This window comes from Oratosquilla oratoria, chromosome 17 (assembly GCF_046742065.1).
Source record: "Oratosquilla oratoria isolate Oo_2021 chromosome 17, ASM4674206v1, whole genome shotgun sequence".
NCBI classification, from domain to species: domain Eukaryota; kingdom Metazoa; phylum Arthropoda; class Malacostraca; order Stomatopoda; family Squillidae; genus Oratosquilla; species Oratosquilla oratoria.
Genome location: NC_134793.1, coordinates 26,994,408 through 27,014,158, shown reverse-complemented (window position 1 = coordinate 27,014,158; position 19,751 = coordinate 26,994,408). Strand labels below are relative to the sequence as shown.

Here is a 19,751-nt window from a genome sequence, read left to right as displayed (position 1 = left end):
CCATCCTCTCAACCTATGCCACAAGTAAGAACACCCTTACCTACTCGGCCAGTAAAGTAACCCAAAACAGCCAAGTCTCAGATACAAAAAGGCTATACAGTGGAATCCCATTATATGCTAACCTTTTCATGAGTGATCTCCCAACATAAGAACCAGAATTAGTGTACTCATATGCAGATGACCTGATGATAATAACCCAGCAAGTACAGTAAGTCCTCGTTATACGGTACATATGTGTTCCTGAAAACCTTACTGCCAATTGAAATTACCGTATACTGAACCCATTATAACATGTAATAATAGGATATGTGTTCCAGCATGTCGAAAGTCACCCCTACAGACATGAAAATACATGAAAATAGTCACATAAGAAAATGTAAAGTACTGTGCAGAAGAAATAAACAGAAAATGTCTTTATTTACCTTTCACTTGCCACGTATTCTATCAGATGATGTCCCTCCCGAGGCTAAGGGACAGTAGGGATCTCAGCCCTTACTCATCATTTGCTGAGTGGGCAGATGAAGATGAGGGTGAGGCAGGAGGCTGAAAACCCTTAAATACTTTGTTGTTTGCACTGTCGGAAGCATGTGTGGAAGGGCCAGCTGTTGCAGGGTCGGCACATTTGACTGGTTTGAAGAAAGAAGATATGGAGGAAAGACCAGCTGTAGAACCGTCAGCAGCGGATGTGGAAGGGCCAGCTGTGTGTTGTGATAATAATATCCACAAAAAAAACACCGTAAGGATTTAACTTGTGGAAACGCAGGAAGAGACTGATTGTTGTGGTGGCCGCACGGCGTGGTGGCGCTATGGTATGCTGTAAACAAAACGCGAGCAGATACCGTATCTGTGAATTTTTCTTACCGTAAATAGAATCAAGGGTAGTAATTACCAAATACCGTAACCGTGAATTTACCGGATAAAGAATTACTGTATAAGGAGGACTCGCTGTATATTAAAGAAATAGCAAAGAATACTGAAGCCTACTTGAAGAAACTGGGAAAATGGCTCAAAAATAACAGAATGGGAGCTTCATTCCAGAAATCAACAGTGACATTACTCATACCAGATAACCATGAATCAAAAAACCCACCCTATAGTAAAATTAGATGGTCAAATCCTTCCTTTGGAAAAGAACCCAAAAATTCTGGGCCTCACATTTGCTACTCGCATGACTTTCAGCCTACATTTCAAAGATCTGCCAGATCAACAGGAACATGAACTTGCTCAAATATATCACTAGCACAGACTTTGGACAACAGAAAGAAACTAATAAACCTATATAAACAATTCATAAGAATTGCCTTTGACTATGTTTCCACAGTATGGTTCCCAACAATCAAGGACAAATGTAAACAATTTACAGACTTTAAAGAATAGAGCACTGAGAGTAATAATAAGATGCACCAAAACCACTCCTGTTGGACACCTACATACAGAAACCAAATTCCTTCCAATAGAATATCACATGAAAATGACAAGAACACAATTTTATGCCAGAACCCTAAGCACCACCAGCAGAATGCAACAAAAAATTACATCAGCAACATACTACTCAAACATCTATAACAACCTACCATCTATACCACAAAACATCCACACAAAAACACATACTTCCTCAGATTGTTAAACAAACTCTTCAAAAAAGACTGTCAAACTCAGTATTCTGACAACAACCCCCAGATATAAGCCAGACATACAAAACCCTCCCACACCTGACAAGAACCACACTACTTTTGTCACTGTCCAATAGCTCCTTTAGTAGGAAAGATGTGTCTGAAAACATTACCTGGTATTCATCTTCATTCAAAGCTGTCATCTTCTAGGGAATGTACACAATTTCTCTTCCTTTGGTTCAGATTTCCAGATGTATTACTTCAGCCTTCCCCTGACTCATATTTGATTCCACTATTGTAATTTCTTACAAGTCATCACCTCGCCTCCCATTTTATCTTTCATCATCAGATGGTGTATGAGTTTATATATATATATATATATATATATATATATATATATATATATATATATATATATATATATATATATATATATATATATATATATATATATATATATAGACTAGTAAAAGAGGTGTGGAAGGAGTGAACATGAGGGGGCGAACTAGGATGAGATGGATGGATGGATGGGGTAAAAGGGGCTTTGGGGAAGAGGGGAATGTCTGTTAAGGAAGGATGGTAGAGGACAGAAGATGGGTGAATGGAGAATGGTTGTATATGGATGATGATATGATCCATGAGGTGGAATGGGTGTGGTAGTATGTGTGAGAAAAATTTGACGCAGCCTGAAGGGATTTCTCCCCGTCTTCTCCTTTTCTGCATGAGGGGACAGAGAGAGGGTCACCAATTTAATGTAGCGGCCTTGCTGTGGGTGTTCTGTGTCTTGTGACACTGCTTCTGACCCAGGGGCAGTGGACAAGATGCGGGGATGACCTGTCATCCAGGAGGTGCCAAGATAAGTGGGAGGGAAGAGGGTGAAGGGGAGTGGAGTGTGATAGGGATGGAATGGGTGGGAGTGGTTTTTATGCCTTTGATTTTTGGCTACCTCACTTGTAAGGGGGAAAAAAAGCCTTTGGTATATGTGTGTATGTATGTATATATATATATATATATATATATATATATATATATATATATATATATATATATATATATATATATATATATATATATACAGTGAGACCTCTCATTAACGGACGTTAATTAGCTGTGTTTGTGGTGTTTTTGCTGTGTTTTTGGTGCTGTTGTTTAGTGTGTGCAATCACTATGCCACCCAAAAACCACTCCAAATCAACGGATTATTCACATCAACAGACACTGTTACCCCCCTTTTAGTCCGTTAATAAGAGGTAGTACTGTATATATACATACATATACATATATATATATATATATATATATATATATATATATATATATATATACATATATATACATATATATACATATATATACATATACATATATATATATATATATATATATATATACATATATATATATATATATATATATATATATATATATATGTATATATATATATATAATATATTTCCACAGCTGTACAACATTTTTTGGAAGGTTGTGTCTACTAAGCACAGAGATGTTCATTTATCAAGTAGTCATTGATATCCAACCTGGATGATGGGAAGCCAACTATATTAGAATAAGCCACATTTAATTTTCTAGCACTGCCTCCAGCACTTCATGAAGCGGCCTTGCTGTGGATGTGCTGTGTCTTGCAACACTGCTTCTGACCCAGGGCAGTGGACAGGATGCAGGGATGACCCGTCATCCAGGAGGTGCCAAGATGAGAGGGAGGAAGGATGGGCGAGGGGAGTGGAATATGTAGGGGATGGAATGGGTGGGAGTGGTTTCTATGCCATTTTGTCTTTGGCTACCCCCCATGTAAGGGGGAAAAGAACCTTTCATATATGTATGTATGCCTCCAGCACTATCTTAATCACTTCTCTCAACTGATACTATTTCTTCCATCTCTGATTTAGATCTCCCTAGAAAAGTTGGCACTTTTCCTGATGCATCATCTTCATGTTCCTATCCTTGGCATGATATATAAGTTTACATTTACCTACCTAGTTGTATTATATGGGAAGGGAGCTATGCTCGTAGTGACCCATCTTTGTATCTTTCAGCATCAAGTTTGTTCTTAAATTCTTAAATAGTATTTGCACACACTATTGCCTCATCTAGTTTATTCCAGATATCCACCACTCTGTGTGGGAAGCTATTCTTTTTCAGATCTCTTCTATCATTATCCTTTTTGAGTTTCTTCTCATGTCCTCTTGTTTTCTCGTGTCCCACTTTAATAAATCATCTCTATCTAGAACTTTCATTCCTTTCATAATTCTGGAAATAGTCAATAGATCTCCTCTTTCTCTTCTTTGTTCCAGGATTGGTAGTTCTAATTTGGACAATCATTGTTCATATGTCAATTTGGAGAGTGTTGGTGCCATCTTTGTTGTTGCTCTTTGTATTCTTTCTAATTTCTTTATATTCTTTTTAGTACTGGGTGTCCATAGTGTCACAGCATACTTCAATCTTGGTCTTATCAGTGTAACTAATATTTTCTTTACCATTTCCTCATCCAAATAGTCAAAAGCCACTTTCATCAACCTTAGTAAATTGAAGGTTTCTCTGACTATTTTGTTGATATGCTTGTCTGGTAACATGTCTTTGCTGATAATTACTCCTAGGTCCCTTTTTGAGCTCACTTTTTTGACTTCGATATTCTATTTTTACTTTTTCCATACATGGATGGGGTGGTGCAAGAGGTGAATGCAAGGGTAGTGGGTCAGGGGATGGAGATGGTTAAAGAAAATGGAGAAAAGTGTGAAATAAGCCAGTTGTTGTTTGCTGATGACACTGCACTTGTAGCAGAATCAGAGGAGGGATTGAGGAAGTTAGTGACAGAGTTTGAGAAGGTGTGTGAAAGAAGGAAGCTGAAGATAGATGTGGGTAAAAGTAAGGTAATATGTACAAGAGGAGGAAGTGACCGCAGACTGGAAGTGAGCATTAAGGGAGAGAGACTGGAGGAAGTGGATAGTTTTAGATACTTGGGTGTGAATGTGGCAGGAAAGGGAGGAGTGGGGGTGGAAGTAGAATGTAGATTGAGAGAAGCGAGTAAATGCCTTGGTGGATTAAAAAGTGTAATGATAAATAGACATCTGGGAATGGATGCTAAGAGGATGTTATATGAAGGAGTGATTGTGCCGACAGCACTGTATGGTGCAGAAACATGGAACATAAGAGAGGAAGAGAAAAGAAGTTTGAATGTGTTTGAGATGAAATGTCTGAGAAGTATGATAGGGGTTAATAGGCTAGATAGAGTGAGAAATGAGGAAGTGAGGAGAACAGGGGTGGAAAGGGAGTTGGGGGATAGGGTTAATGAAAGAGTACCGTATTTTTCAGACCATAAGGCGCGGGAAAAATCCTTAAAATCGGCCAAAATCGGGTGGTGCGCCTTATCGTGCGGGGTGCCTTATGTGTGGCTTCAGTGCAAAAAAATGCCTCTGATAGTGACGTACTATTTTGACACGTTTCGTAGCTAGCCTGCCGACGGCGACAGTGCATGATAGGCCTAGCAAAAGTTACAACCAAGTTATAACAAAGATGCATGTATCTTGACAAGAAAATTGCGAAAACTTCGACAGTTTTCGGGTCCATGCCAAAGCATTCATTCACGCCATCATGGCTATGACATGATAGCGTCCACAACACAGACAGCCATTTTGCATTGGTATAGTCTCGCTCCACTCAGACTGTAGTCATTTGGGTATTTTTTTAGTTTCGATCATGAGCGCAACATAGCAATATAAAATTAATTATTAATTTTGTAAATTAAAATGTATTAACGTAATATACAATTTTGTGGGTCGAAATGAAAATAAAAAATACCTTGCTACTTGCAAATATGCTAATGAATGAAGTCGGTAGCATAGGATCGGGACGCCAACGTCTCTCACGACGACGACAACGAGGACGAGCCGGATGACATTTAATTTGCAGGTAATGATTTATTAAACACAGGTCAGGTTAGGTTAGACGAATTTATCACCCTTTCATATCTTCGACGTCGGCATCTATCATAACAAACATGGCGTACGATTCGTGCGACACGACTTCGTTACTTACGAAATCTGTTTCAGCACATTTTTTGTTTTTTATTTCCGCTCACAAAATTGCATATTACGTTGATACATTAAAATTTACAAAATTAATAATTAATTTTTATTGCTATATTGCGCCCATGGTCGAAACTAAAAATTTACCTTCATTTGTAATCTTGTGTTTTTAAGTGAATAGAGAATTCCGGGAATAAAACTGCTAATGTTGGTTTTATTCCCCACAATTCCTGTAACGTGTTTGTTGTTTTTTAGGAGTATTGACAGGGCAGACTGTCCATGGAGGTGGTCTGATTTCACTGACCTAAATAAAAACATATATCATTTATTTTTGTAATTTTGCTAAATCCCAACCGATTTTTCTCATTCAACAACAAAAATGTTGTTCTGAATGCACTCACATATGCATGATTATCCGATGACGAGACCAGGTGCGCCTTATGGTCAGGTGCGCCTTATGTAAGGACAGGGAATAGCAAATTACGGGTGCGCCTTATGGTATGAAGCGCCTTATGGTCCAAAAAATATGGTATTAGGATGGTTTGGACACAGAAAGAATGAGTGAAGAAAGATTAGTAAAAGGTGTGGAAGGCAGAGGTGGAAGGAGTGAATATGAGGGAGCATCCTAGGATGAGATGGATGGATGGGGTAAAAGTGGCATTATGAAAGAGAGGAATGTCTGTTGAGGAAGGATGGGAGAGGACAGAAGATAGGGGTGAATGGAAAAGGGTTGTGTATGGATGATGCTGTGCTGCATGAGGGTGAGTGGGTGGGGGATGGGGGCTGAGGAAGTATGTATGAAAAATAATTTAACGCAGCATGAAGGGATTTCTCCCTGTCTTCTTTTCTACATGAGGGAATGGAGAGGGGGGGTCGCCGAATTAATGAAGCAGCCTTGCTGTGGATGTGCTGTGTCTTGCAGTACTGCTTCTGACCCAGGGCAGTGGACAGGATGGAGGGATGACCCGTCATCCAGGAGGTGCCAAGATGAGAGGGAGGGTGGAGGGGAGTGGAATATGTAGGGGATGGAATGGGTGGGAGTGGTTTCTGTGCCTTTTTCTTTTTGGCTACCCCCGCATAAGGGGGAAAAGAGCCTTTGGTATATGTATGTATGCCATAGCTTGCAATTTGAACTTGATTTTTAATTGTTCATTTTATCTATGTTACATTAGACAAGACACATTTTCATTCTGGTTAATCATGTTCAAGTTATTTCCCATGATTATGTAAATCATTTCTCAAGCATTTTGCTTTATTTGTTCATGATGGTCCATCCATGAAATAATGTGAGCCTCTTTCTAGCCAGCAATAATAATAATAATTGGTCTTATCCACTACATGCCTGACAAGATACTTTATTTTTTAATAACTTTCAGTCAATTAGTCCAGGGCTGGTGGAGACTGAGTTTGCATATCGAATGATTAAAGACAATCCAGCCCTAGCAAAGGATTTATATTCATCGATAAAGTGTTTGGAAGGAGAGGATGTTGCTGCATCAGTGGTTTATGCATTGTCTGCTCCTCAACATGTTCAGGTGAGTAATTTATTTCTTAACAGAAAAAGTAATGTTTTGGGAGCCTTAATATATTGATGTGTGTATTCATTTACTTGTATGAAAGTGGCAGTTGCTGACAAGTCTATCGAAATAAATACCATGTGAGAACAGAGCCTTTACTAGTAGGATGTTTCACTTGTTGTTACAGCTTTTTCCAAGTACATGTACTAGAAAAAGCTGTAACAAGTGAAATATCGTACTAATAAAGGCTCCATCCTCACATGGTATTTATTTCAATAGATTTATTTACTTAATTGTATGAGAGGTACAAAGTAAAGAGAAGGGAAGTTAAGCATAAGATAAAGGAAGCAAAGAGGAGAGCAGATGTGAAATGGGGAGAGAGTGACAGTAGGCTGGAAATGAGCATTAAGGAAGAGAGACTGGAGGAAGTGGATAGTTTTAGATACTTGGGTGCGAATGTGGCAGGAAAGGGAGGAGTGGGGGTGGAGGTAGAATGTAGATTGAGAGAAGCGAGTAAATGCCTTGGCGGATTAAAAAGTGTAATGATAAATAGACATCTGGGAATGGATGCTAAGAGGATGTTATATGAAGGAGTGATTGTGCCGACAGCACTGTATGGTGCAGAAACATGGAACATAAGAGAGGAAGAGAAAAGGAGTTTGAATGTGTTTGAGATGAAATATCTGAGAAGTATGATAGGGGTTAATAGGCTAGATAGAGTGAGAAATGAGGAAGTGAGGAAGAGAACAGGGGTGGAAAGGGAGTTGGGAGATAGGTTTGATGAAAGAGCATTAGGATGGTTTGGACACATGGAAAGAATGAGTGAAGAAAGATTAGTAAAAGAGGTGTGGAAGGCAGAGGTGGAAGGAGTGAATATGAGGGGGCATCCTAGGATGAGATGGATGAACAGGGTAAAAGGGACATTATGAAAGAGAGGAATGTCTGTTGAGGAAGGACAGGAGAAGACAGAAGATAGGAGTGAATGGAGAAGGGTTGTGTATGGATGATGCTGTGATGCATGAGGGGGAGTGGGTGGTGGATGGGGGGTGAGGTAGTATGTGTGAACAAAATTTGATGCAGCCTGAAGGGATTTCTCCCGGTCTTCTCCTTTTATGCATGGGGGGACGGAGAGTGGGGGGTCGCTGAATTAATGAAGTGGCCTTGCTGTGGATGTGCTGTGTCTTGCGACACTGCTTCTGACCCACGGCAGTGGACAGGATGCAGGGATGACCCGTCATCCAGGAGGTGCCAAGATGAGGTGGAGGGTGGAGGGGAGTGGAGTATGTAGGGGATGGAATGGGTGGGAGTGGTTTCTATGCCTTTTTCTATTTGGCTACCCTCCTGTGTAAGGGGGAAAAAGCCTTTGGTATATGTATGTATATATATACCTAATTGTAGTTTACAGGAAAAGAGCAACACTCGTTGGGTCTTGTCTCCTATTCTCTAATTTTCTTACATACCTAGACTCAAATTCATGTATGGTCCCAACGTAATCAATATCTTTGATTTCCAATTATCATATTTAGATTTGAACTCGTGTATTGTTTGAGGTTGGGCTGTATCACCTAAGTTATATGGAAAACTATTTCTTCACATATGTTTGACATGTGATCTTTCTAAATTTACTTGCAATATCTCTTAAAGCCCTCCCATCTTTAATCAAGAGATGTCTTCTATCAATGCAATCTATCCCTTTTAGTGACCTGAACACTACAGTCATGTCACCTCTTTCTCTTTGATCTTTCAAAGTTGGCAAACCCAGTACCTTTAGTCTTTCCCCATATGGTGTATCTGCCAGGTTGGGGATCAGTTTGGTTGTTGCCCTTTGTATTCTTTCAATCTTGCTTCTATATCCTTCACTCTGTGTGGGGACCATAATACATACATATACCAAAGGTTTTTTCCCCCTACATCATGGGGGTAGCCAAAAAAAAAGGCATAGAAACCACTCCCACCCATTCCATTTCCTATATATTCCACTCCCCTCCACCCTCCTCCCTCCCTCTTATCTTGCCACCTCCTGGATGACGGGTCATCCCTGCATCCTGTCCACTGTCCTAGGTCAGAAGCAGTGTAGCAAGACACAGCACATGCACAGCAAGGCCGCTTCATAGATTCGGCGACCCTCCCTCTCCATCCCCCCATGCAGAAAAGGAGAAGACGGGGAGAAATCCCTTTGGGCTGCATCAAATTTTCTCATACAGGTAGTCCTCACTTTACGCGCTAGATGCGTTCCAAAAGGCAGCGCGTAATGTGAATTTCGCGTAATGTGAGGAATTAAACTCACTACTTTGCTGTTACAAGTGTTTCCAATACCATAATCCTTCCTGCAGCTGAGCCACGAGCTAAGCATATAACCTCTGACCTGCCTTGTTGTTGTTGATTTACCACCACATATGGGATCACGGGTTAATTGGCCTTTACGCCTTGATAAGTAGCGTCCCTCTGCTGATCTGCACGCTGTTGTTGTTGTTGTAGCGGCAGCTTATTGCGATTCAAGGATGAATAAATTTCTTTCAAGTTTTTTTCTACATTCATTTTTATTTTACTTTTATGAAAATAAAATTACCCTTGGACAATGAAAAAAATCATGGGTCAGGAAACCATCCCGCAAGCTGAGATGTTGCTCTCACACGTTTCCATACTGACAACAACACAACACTCACCGCTCGCTGTGTACTATTGTAGATTCCTAACTAGGCTTCACCCCCTGACGTGTCACTGCGCGCTATATCGGACTCGGTGTGTGTGTGTGATGTTTGTGGTGAGGCAGGGGCGGCAGGGTCATCGGGAGCGTCCATCTCCGATTCGGTGCCTGTCTCCGATTCGCTGGTTAGCTGACTTGGTGTGCGTTGTCGGAAGAAGTTTGTGATCGGCTGTTGTTTTGTCTTTTGTTGTTTTTCTTTTAACATAGCATTATAGCAAGCCATGTTCTCCATCACACGTCGTATGATGGTGCTGCTCCTCTCGACATTAGGATCATTCTCCTCTATGACCCTCATTGCATGCATCAACGAATCCATACACTCAGACAAGTTGGCAGCTGTGAGGGCTCACTGTGGTCCTGGTGATGCTGCTGCTGCTGCTGCTTCCTCTTTCTCCTCCATCATTTTCACTCTCTCTTTCTCGATGATGATTTGATGAACACAGAGATGCTGACACAACGAAGCGTTGGTAAACAATGAGCTTGGTGGCGAGAGGGATGCGGAGGCTGGAATCAGCTAGCGTCACCTAGCGGCTGCCTTACGGAACTAAATCGCAGCCCGCGTATTTTAACTTTCCGGATTTCGCGTTACTCTGAGGAATTTGTGTAATGTGAGGAATACCCCCTAGTTTTGGACACCGCTTTAATGTGAAATCGCGTAATGTGAACCCGCGTAAAACGAGGATTACCTGTACATACTTCTCATACTTCTCATACTGACACATATTCCAGTCTTGGATGTATCAAGGTTTCAATGAGTTTTTTCATCATCTCTTCATCCATATAATGGAACACAAGTTTAAATTTTTGCAGTAGTCCATATTTCTCTCCCACAAACCTGCTGATATGTCTGTCAGGTGACATGTTGTCTTTTATCAACTCTTCCAAGTCTTTCTCCTCTTGCTTTTGTAATGGGTTTGCTTCCCAAGGAGTAGTTTAAGGATGGCCTTTTGCTGCTATTGTTCATTTCCAGAACCTTGCATTTATTGGTATTGAACTTCATTTCCCATTCTTGGCTTCATGCAAAAATAGTATCTAGATCCTTTTGCAATATTCTACTGTCCTCCTCATTTTTCACTATTCTCATGATTTTTGCATCATCTGCAAACATGCGGGCGTAGCTTGTTGTTCCTTCCATCCTGTCATTGACATAGACAATAAACATTATTGGTGCAAGCACTGAACCTTGTGGAACTTCACTTGTTACTACTCTCCAGCTTGACATCTTGTCTTTTATTACTGTCCTCATGTATCTCTTCTTCAAAAAGTCTTTAATCCATTCTAATAGATTGCCTCTCATTCCTCCAACATGCTCCAATTTCCACGTAAGTTGACTGTGAGGTGCTGTATCAAATGCCTTCTCTAGGACCAGGTACAACCAGTCTGTCCACCCCTCTCTCTCTTGCAGTATATCAATCACTCTCGAGTAAAAGCTTAAAATGTTTGACACACATGACCTTCCAGATCTGAAAGAGTATTGTGATGGTTTTGACAAATGGAAAGAATGAATGAAGAAAGTTTAGTAAAAGAAGTGTGGAAACCAGAATTGGATGGAGTGAACATGAGTGGGTGACCAAGTATGAGATGGATGGATGGGCTGAAAGGAGCATTGGGAAAGAGGGAGATGTCTGTTGTGGAAGGAAGGGAGAAGACAGAAGATAGGGGTGAGTGGATAATGGTTGTGTATGGATGATGCTTTGATGCATGGAAGGGAGTAGGAGGGTTAGAGAGTATGTGTGAATGATATTTTAACACAGCCTGAAGGGATTTCTCCTTGTCTTTTTCTACATGAGAGGACGGAGAGGGGAGGGTCACCAATTAAATGAAGCAGCCTTGCTGTGGGTGTGCTGTGTCTTGCTACATTGCAATGGGCAAGATGTAGGGATGACCTGTCATCCAGGAGAAGCCAAGAAAAGAGGGAGAGAGGTATGGTGAATGGGAATGGAGTTTATGGGGATGAAATGGATGGAAATGGATTTATGCCTTTTGTCTTTGACTACCTCCCGTATAAGGGGAAAAAGCCCATGTTATATGTATATATGTATATTTAGATTTCAACTAGTGTATTGTTTGAACTTGGGCTATATCACTTCCTAAGCTATTCCAGGTAAATATGCATCTATATGGAAAACTATATTTGTTCATATCATTTGGACATGGAGTCTTTTTTCATTTGTTCCCATGACCTCAAGTCCTTCCATCTTAAATCAGATCTCTTCTGTCAATGCAATCTATCCCTTTTAGTGATCTAAACACTAATCATATCACCTCTTTCTCTTTGATCTTTCAAAGTTGGCAGACCTAGTGCTTCTAGTCTTTCCTCGTATATTTTATCTGCCAGGCTGGAGACCAGTTTGGTTGTTGCCCTTTGCGCTCTCTCGACCTTGCTACATCCTTCACACTGTGTGGGGACCATACTTCTGATGCATATTCCAGTTTTGGATGTATTGGGATTTTGATGATTTTTTTCATCATTTGTTCATGCACGTAGTGAAACATCACTTTGATCTTCTGCAGTAGTCTGTATATCTTTCCCATAATCTTGCTGATATGTCTGTCTGGTGACAGATTGTCTGTTATCAACACTTCCAAATCTTTCTCTTTTACTTTTGTAATGGGTTCACTTCCCAAGGAGTAGTTTAAGGATGGTCTTTTGCCACTACTGCCCATTTTGAGTACTTTGTATTTTTTGGTATTGAACATTATTTCCCATTCTTGGCTCCATGCAAAAATAGTGTCTAGATCTTTTATCCAATAGTCTACTGTCCTCCTCATTTTTCACTCATGATTTTTGCATCATCTGCAAACATGTTGGCATAGCTTGTTCCATCCATCATGTCACTGACATAGACAAGAAACTTTATTGGTGCAAACACTGAACCTTGTGGTACTCGGCTTGTTACTGTTCTCCTCTTGACATCTTAATCTTCTACTACTTTCCTCATGTATCTTTCTTCAGAAAATCTTTAATCCATTCTAGTAGTTTGCCTCTCAGTCCAACATGCTCCAATACTCACAGCAGTCAACTGTGAGATATTTTGTCAAATGCCTTCTCTAGGTCTATGTACACACCGTACACCCTCCCCTCTCTTGCATCACATCAGTCACTCTCGAGTAAAAACTTAAAAGGTTCGATACACATAACCTTCCAGACCTAAAGCCAGAATGTTAATCTTTTTAAGATATTTGGTCCATCAATCTTTGACAATCCTTTCACATAATTTCACTCTCATGCTGGTCAGTGATATTGGCCTGTAATTTAGTGGTGTCTCCTTATTTCCACCTTTGTGAATTGGCACCACCTTTGCCCTTTTCAAAATGTGTGTATTTACCTAGTTGTATCTTACAGGAAGGGGAGCTATGCTTGTGGTGGCCTGTCTTTGTATCTCGCAGTGTTTAGTTTGCTCTTAAATTTGTGTAAAGTTTTTGCACACACTAATGTTTTGTCCAATTTGTTCCAGACCTCCACCTCTCTGTGGAAAGCTGTTTTTCAGGTCTCTTTTATAACTGTCCTTTTTGAGTTTCTTTTCATGTCCCACTTTAGTAACTCTTCTCTGTCAAGGACTTCCACACTTTTCATGATTCTATAGATCATTTAGCAAGTCCCCTCTTTCTCTTTTTGTTCCAGAGTCAGTAATTTCAGTTTTGACAATCTCTCCTTATATGACAGTTGGGGTATCTTTGTAGTTGCTCTCTGGATTCTTTCAATTTTCTTTATATTCTTTTTGGTACTGGGTGACCATAGTGTTGCAGCATACTCCAGTCTAGGCCTTATCAGTGTGACTAGTATTTTCTTCACCATTTCTTTGTCCAAGTAGGTAAAAGCCACCTTTATTGATCTTAGCAAGTTGTAGGATTCTCTGACAATTTTGTTTATCTGTTTATCAGGAGACATGTCATTTGTGATGATTACTCCCAGGTCTTTTTCAGATCCCACTTTCTTTACTTCCTTTGTACCAATTTTATATTGTCCTGATATTCTTTTTTTTACAATTCCAAATTCCATTATGCTACATTTCTTGATGTTGAAGTCCACTTGTATGTGTGTCTGCATGTGCTTAGGAAAGGTAGATGATGCATAGGAATTTTCATAGCAAGACATGTGCAAGAAATTTTTGGCTTCTATGGATTTGGAGATGGCATATGACAGGGTTAACTGAGAGAGAGCATGGTATGTGTTGCAGATGGGACAGTGGGAGAAATCTACTGAGGGCAGTAAAAAATTTTACGTGACAAGTAGAGCTTGTGTGAAGGTAGGAAAAGGAGAGAGTGAATAGTTTTGGTGAAAGTGGGACTGTGCCAGGGTTATGTAATATTATCATAGTCTAGGAGGTGCTCAGATAAAAGGGAGGGTGGAGGGGTGTGGAGTGTATTCAGGGATGGAATGGGTGGGAATGATTTTATGCCTTTTCCTTTTTGGCTACCTCCCTTGTAAGGAGGAAAAAGCCTTGGTATATGTATGTATGTATCATAGTTGAGGTGTTTATCATACTTTCTAGCTCCTTAAATATATTTGTAGGACTGCTCTTGAGTTTTTCATTTTTATTTTCCTCAGTATTATGGCATAATCAGCAAATGTATTTCTCTAGTTAGTTGTCTGTTCCCCCAGAAAATGTGTATTTAGATCTAGTTGGTTACCCTGTTGCCGATTTAATGAAGCGATGCTGTGGATGTGCTGTGCCTTGCGACACTGTCTCTGACCCAGGGTAGTGGACCAGGTGCAGGGATGACCCTTCACCCAGGAGGTGCTAAGATAAGAGGGAGGGTGGAGGGGAGTGGAATGTATTTAGGGATGGAATGGGTGGGAATTGTTTTATGCCTTTCTCTTTTTGGGTACCTCCCTTGTAAAGGGGAAAAAGCCTTGGTATATGTATGTTTGTATGTATGTAGTTACCCTGTATACCACAGAGTTCTTTCTCATAAAAAGGGAGGTAGCCTAGTTAAGGCATGCACCCACTCACATCCATTCCACTCCCATCCTCCACCCTTGTTTCCCTCTCATCTTAGCTCCTCATGGAGGTCATGCCTGTCTCATGCCCACTGCCTGGGTCAGAAGCAATGCAGCAAGAGACAGCACATCCACAGCAGGGCTGATTCACTTACACAGCAACTCCCCCCTTTCCCATTCCCTTCTGCAGAAAATAGAGAAGATGGGGAGAAATAACTGGTGTTTCTATCCTTTAGGACAATATCAGGCCGGAGATAGAATCATATAGGTGGTAAAGGATAACTAGGGTAGTAGAAAGGATGTTAGAGGTTAAAACTGATCAGGATTCATTGTGGATTATAACCAATTTCCTGAAGGTTATAGGTCTTTTGCAAGAGAGGCCAGGGGCAACAGATTTATTTTTTGATGAGGATTGTTCTCCATTTATTAAAAAATGCATGATTCTAGTCCATAGAGATGTCTCTAAAGTCCCAACATTTTTGACTGCATGAAACTTATGTCTTCACTTGCTGTGTTATCAACACTATATACATGGGCATATAGATTTAAAACATCACTGGTAATTAAATGTTTTGATATTCCTTGTGGTGTATTCTTTTATAGTAATTTCTCTGTATTTCAGATCCATGATATCATGATGAGACCAATTGAACAATCACAATGAAGTATTAGTATCATGAAGTGGTATCAAGATCAAGTTTTAAGGTCTGCCAGTAGAAAGATGGATTTGTATGGTCTGGATCATTCTTGGCAAAGAGCATTATTTTGATAATAATCATTACTTCCCAGGGTTTATAAAATGTAAAAATTTTAAGTTGTTTCTTTTATCCAACATAGCTTTGATTTAGCCACCCTTCTTTATAAAGGGGTGGTGGAAAACCAAGTCACAGGACACATCTAGTTTATGTACATTAAAACTTGTGTAACGCTTCTCCCATCCACTTCATGAGTAGTAGATAAAGGATGATCCCTGTCTTCAGCCACACTGCTTGATTTAAGGGCAGTGCAGTGAGGTACAGCATTTCCACTGCAGGGCCTGACTGCCAGATCTGGTTTAGTCATATTGCTTTATCATATGTTGATCCCCTTCCTATCTATATATGAAAGGCTTTTTCCCCTTTATAAGGGATGTAGCCATGTCAAAAGGCACACCTCCACTCCCACCCATTTCACTCCCATCCACCACCCTTTCCTCCCTTTTATCTTAGCTCCTTGTGGATGACTGGTCATTCCTGTATCCCACCCACCACTTTGGGTCAGAAGCAGTGCAGCAAGACAGTACATCTACAGCAAGGCTGCTTCATTTAATTGGTGATCCCTCTCTCTGTCCCTTCATGCAAAAGAGAGGATGGGGAGATATCCCTTTGGGCTGTGACAAAATGTCATTCACACATAACCACACCCTATTCCTCCCCTATCCCATGCCTCCACCCATCCTTGCATCACAGTATCATCTATATCAGTGTTTCCCAACCTTTTTTGGCTGGGACCCTAAATCCACTCTTAGCCTGGAGTCGCGATCCTAATTGTAATAAATTCAACCATTTCATGTTATATTTCTACGTACTTGCATAATGTTTATAAACTTTCGTTTTTATAGTTCAGTTTATATTTACTAGCACAATGTATTTAAATACATTTGAAACTTGAATGAAAAAAAAGTTAAAAAAGAAAGGAAACTTTATTTCATACCCTCTGGCGACCCTCAAAAACACCCTCGCGACCCTAGTTTGGGTTGGGAACCACTGATCTATACCAATGATTCTTAACCTGGGGGGGCGTGCCCCCCCCTAGGGAGGCGTAAGTTATTTTTAGGGAAGGGGGCTTGACCCTCAAGAGAAAAGTAGAAATTTTACCAGTTACGTGTTATTTTCTTGACAAGAAATGGGTCAGTAATGTAAAGGTAAGTTTATGAGATGATGCCGAAGTATCGTCGTTACAAAGGAGGAGCATGCTGACAGGAGACTTTTTGGTCCATAATTAACTCTTTATTTTCAAAAGTCTCCCAGGCATGCCAGTTTTCCTATGTACTGACTGCCCCCCCCCTACCTGCAAGGGGGGCCGTGGAGGGAAAGGACAGTTCCTACAGGGGCGTGATAGTAAAAAGATTAAGAACTACTGATCTATACACAGCCATTCTCCACTTACCCCTATCTCCTGCCCTCTCCCTTCCCTGCTCAACAGGCATTCCATTCTTGGTTAAAGCTCCTTTGATTCCATCTATCCATCTCATCCTTTGTTGTCCCCTCAAATTCACTCCATCTACCTCTACCTTCCACACCTCTTTTACTAATCTTTCTTTACTCTTCTTTCGATGTGTCCAAACTGTTCCAATAGTCTCATCAGCCCTATCTGCCATCTCCTTTTCCACCCCAGCTCTCCTCCTCACCCTTTTCTCACTCTATCCAACCTTGTAACCCCTACCATACTTCTCAGCCATTTCATCTCAAACACATTTAAACTTTTGTTCCCTGCTTCTCTTAAATTCCAAGGCTCCACTCCATACAGTGCCATCAGCACAATCACCCCTTTGTATAATCTTCCTGATCCTCTAAAAACAGTTTATAAAGCAGAAGAGAAAAACATCCATTTTGAGCAGTAACATCTATTCACACTCTGGCCACTCACTTGTATCTTTTGTACTCTCTGCTTGGCAGGCATAGAACTTGCATCATCAATCCCTTTCACCCCACCCATCTACATATACAAATACCTATACCACCTCACCTCTGCAACTAGAACCCCAAACTCAAGGTGGTGGCACACTTGTGTTAGCATGGCACTTGCTTTTGCTACTTTTGAGTAGAATTGACTTGGGTTACAATATTATAGACTTCTGTAACAGCTTGCTAATGTGTTTTAACACTATGGCATGGCACTTACTTTTGCTACTTTGAGTAGAATTGACTTAGGTTACGATATTGTAGACTTCTATAACAGCTCAATAATGTGTTCAACATTCATATAGGTTTAGCTTCTAGTTTGTCATTCAGTTTAACATTCATATAGGTATAGCTTCTAGTTTATCATTCAGTTTAACATTCATATAGGTTTAGCTTCTAGTTTATCATTCAGTTTAACATTCATATAGGTTTAGCTTTTAGTTTGTCATTCAGTTTAACATTCATATAGGTTTAGCTTGTAGTTTATCATTCAGTTTAACATTCATATAGGTTTAGCTTGTAGTTTATCATTCAGTTTAACATTCATATAGGTTTAGCTTCTAGTTTATCATTCAGTTTAACATTCATATAGGTTTAGCTTCTAGGTGATGGCCAGTTGACATCGCCATAGCGAGAGATAATCCTGTCTCCAAAACATTGCCTCAGCAACTACATTGTGTCTCTTGTGGAATGAGCAGTTGCCCCATTTTGCTGGAACCACAAATCTGGCCTATTTTGAATTGCTGGGTGCAGGAAGTTCTCAATCGCATTTCCCAGACTTGACCAGTCCTGACTTCTTGTGGGGGTATCTCAAAGAGGTGTATGTCAACAAACCTCAAATCCTGGAACAGTTGGAAGAGAATATCACAAGGGAAATCAGGGAATTGAACCAGGAAACTCTCGAAGCCATCATAGAGCATGTTTTAGAAAGGGCATGAATGTGCAAAGCTGAAAATGAATGCCATTTAAAAGACGTAATTTTTCATAAACGAGTGATTTCTCATCTTTTTTGTAACTTTGTGCAAATAAATTTCCATAATCTTTTTCATATTGTGTTAAAATTCCATAACTGTACATATCAAAATAAAGAAGCTATTAAAATTCAAAATCCTTCAGTGACTTGGACCACCCTGTGTGTGTATTTACCTAGTTGTATTTTATGGGAAGGGGAGCTATGCTTGTGGTGTCCCGTCTTCATATCTCATTTTATCTAGACTGTTTTTAAATTCATGTATTGTTTTTGCACACACCACTTTCTCATCTAACTTGTTCCAAATGTCTATTACTCTGTGAGGAAAGCTGTTCTTTTTCAGATCTCTTCTATAGCTGTCTTTCTTGATTTTCTTTCCATGTCCTCTTGTATTTCTACTATCCCATTTTATTAGATCCTCTCTATCAATAGTTTCTATGCCTTTCATGATTCTATAGTTATCAAGTTTCCTCTCTGTTCTTTGCTCTAATGTCTGTAGCTCAAGTTTTGCTAGTTTCTCTTCATATGATAGTTTTGAGAGTGTTGGTGCCAATTTTGTAATTGCTCTTTGTATTTCAAGTTTTTTTATTCATTGTTTTGTACTTGGTGACCACATGGTTGCTGCATATTCCAATCTTGGTCTTATCAGAGTGATTAGTACTTTCTTCAACATTTCTTCATCCAGGTATGTAAATGCCACTTTGATTGTTCTTATCAAATTATAAGTTTCTCCAAAAATCTTATTTATATGTTTCTCAGGGGACATATTATTCATAACAATGACTCCCAGGTCCTTCTCATTTTCTAATTTTTTTATTCCTTCTCCCAATTTATATGATCCTACTATTCTTTTTTTACTTCTTCCAACTTCCATTATACTACACACTTTGATATTGAATTACATCTCCCACTTCCTACTCCATTCCCATACTTTATTGAGATCACTCTGTAGTGACTCACAATCTTCTTCAATGTTCACTTTTTTCAACAATTTTGCTTCGTCCACAAAGAAGCTCATATAACTTTCAATTCCTTTATCCATATCATTAATATATATAGCAAACATTATTGGGGTCAGAACTGTTCCTTGTGGAACACCACTTATCACTTCATCCCAATTAGAGTGTTTGTCTCTTATCACTACTTTCATTTTTCTTTCATGCAAGTAGTCTTCCATCCACTTCAGCAATTTCTCCTGTATTCCTCCTGCAGTTTCTAATTTCTCAAGCAACTTATGTGGCACCTTATCAAAAGCTTTTTTCAGGTCTAGAAATGCACAATCAGCCCAACCAT

At 39.9% G+C, this 19,751-nt stretch overlaps 1 protein-coding gene across 3 annotated transcripts in view; it reads left to right on the top strand.

Annotated features, from left to right (window-relative positions):
* Positions 1–15,639, top strand: part of LOC143034548 (dehydrogenase/reductase SDR family member 11-like) — a 38,341-nt gene extending 22,702 nt beyond the window's left edge. For all 3 annotated transcript variants that reach the window (XM_076200756.1, XM_076200755.1, XM_076200757.1), the window contains exons 7-8: positions 7,033–7,191; positions 15,448–15,639. In XM_076200756.1, the coding sequence (XP_076056871.1) occupies positions 7,033–7,191; positions 15,448–15,489 (201 nt within the window). In that variant the 3' untranslated portion in view covers positions 15,490–15,639. The remainder of the gene's footprint in view (positions 1–7,032; positions 7,192–15,447) is intronic.
* The last annotated feature ends 4,112 nt before the right edge of the window (positions 15,640–19,751 follow it).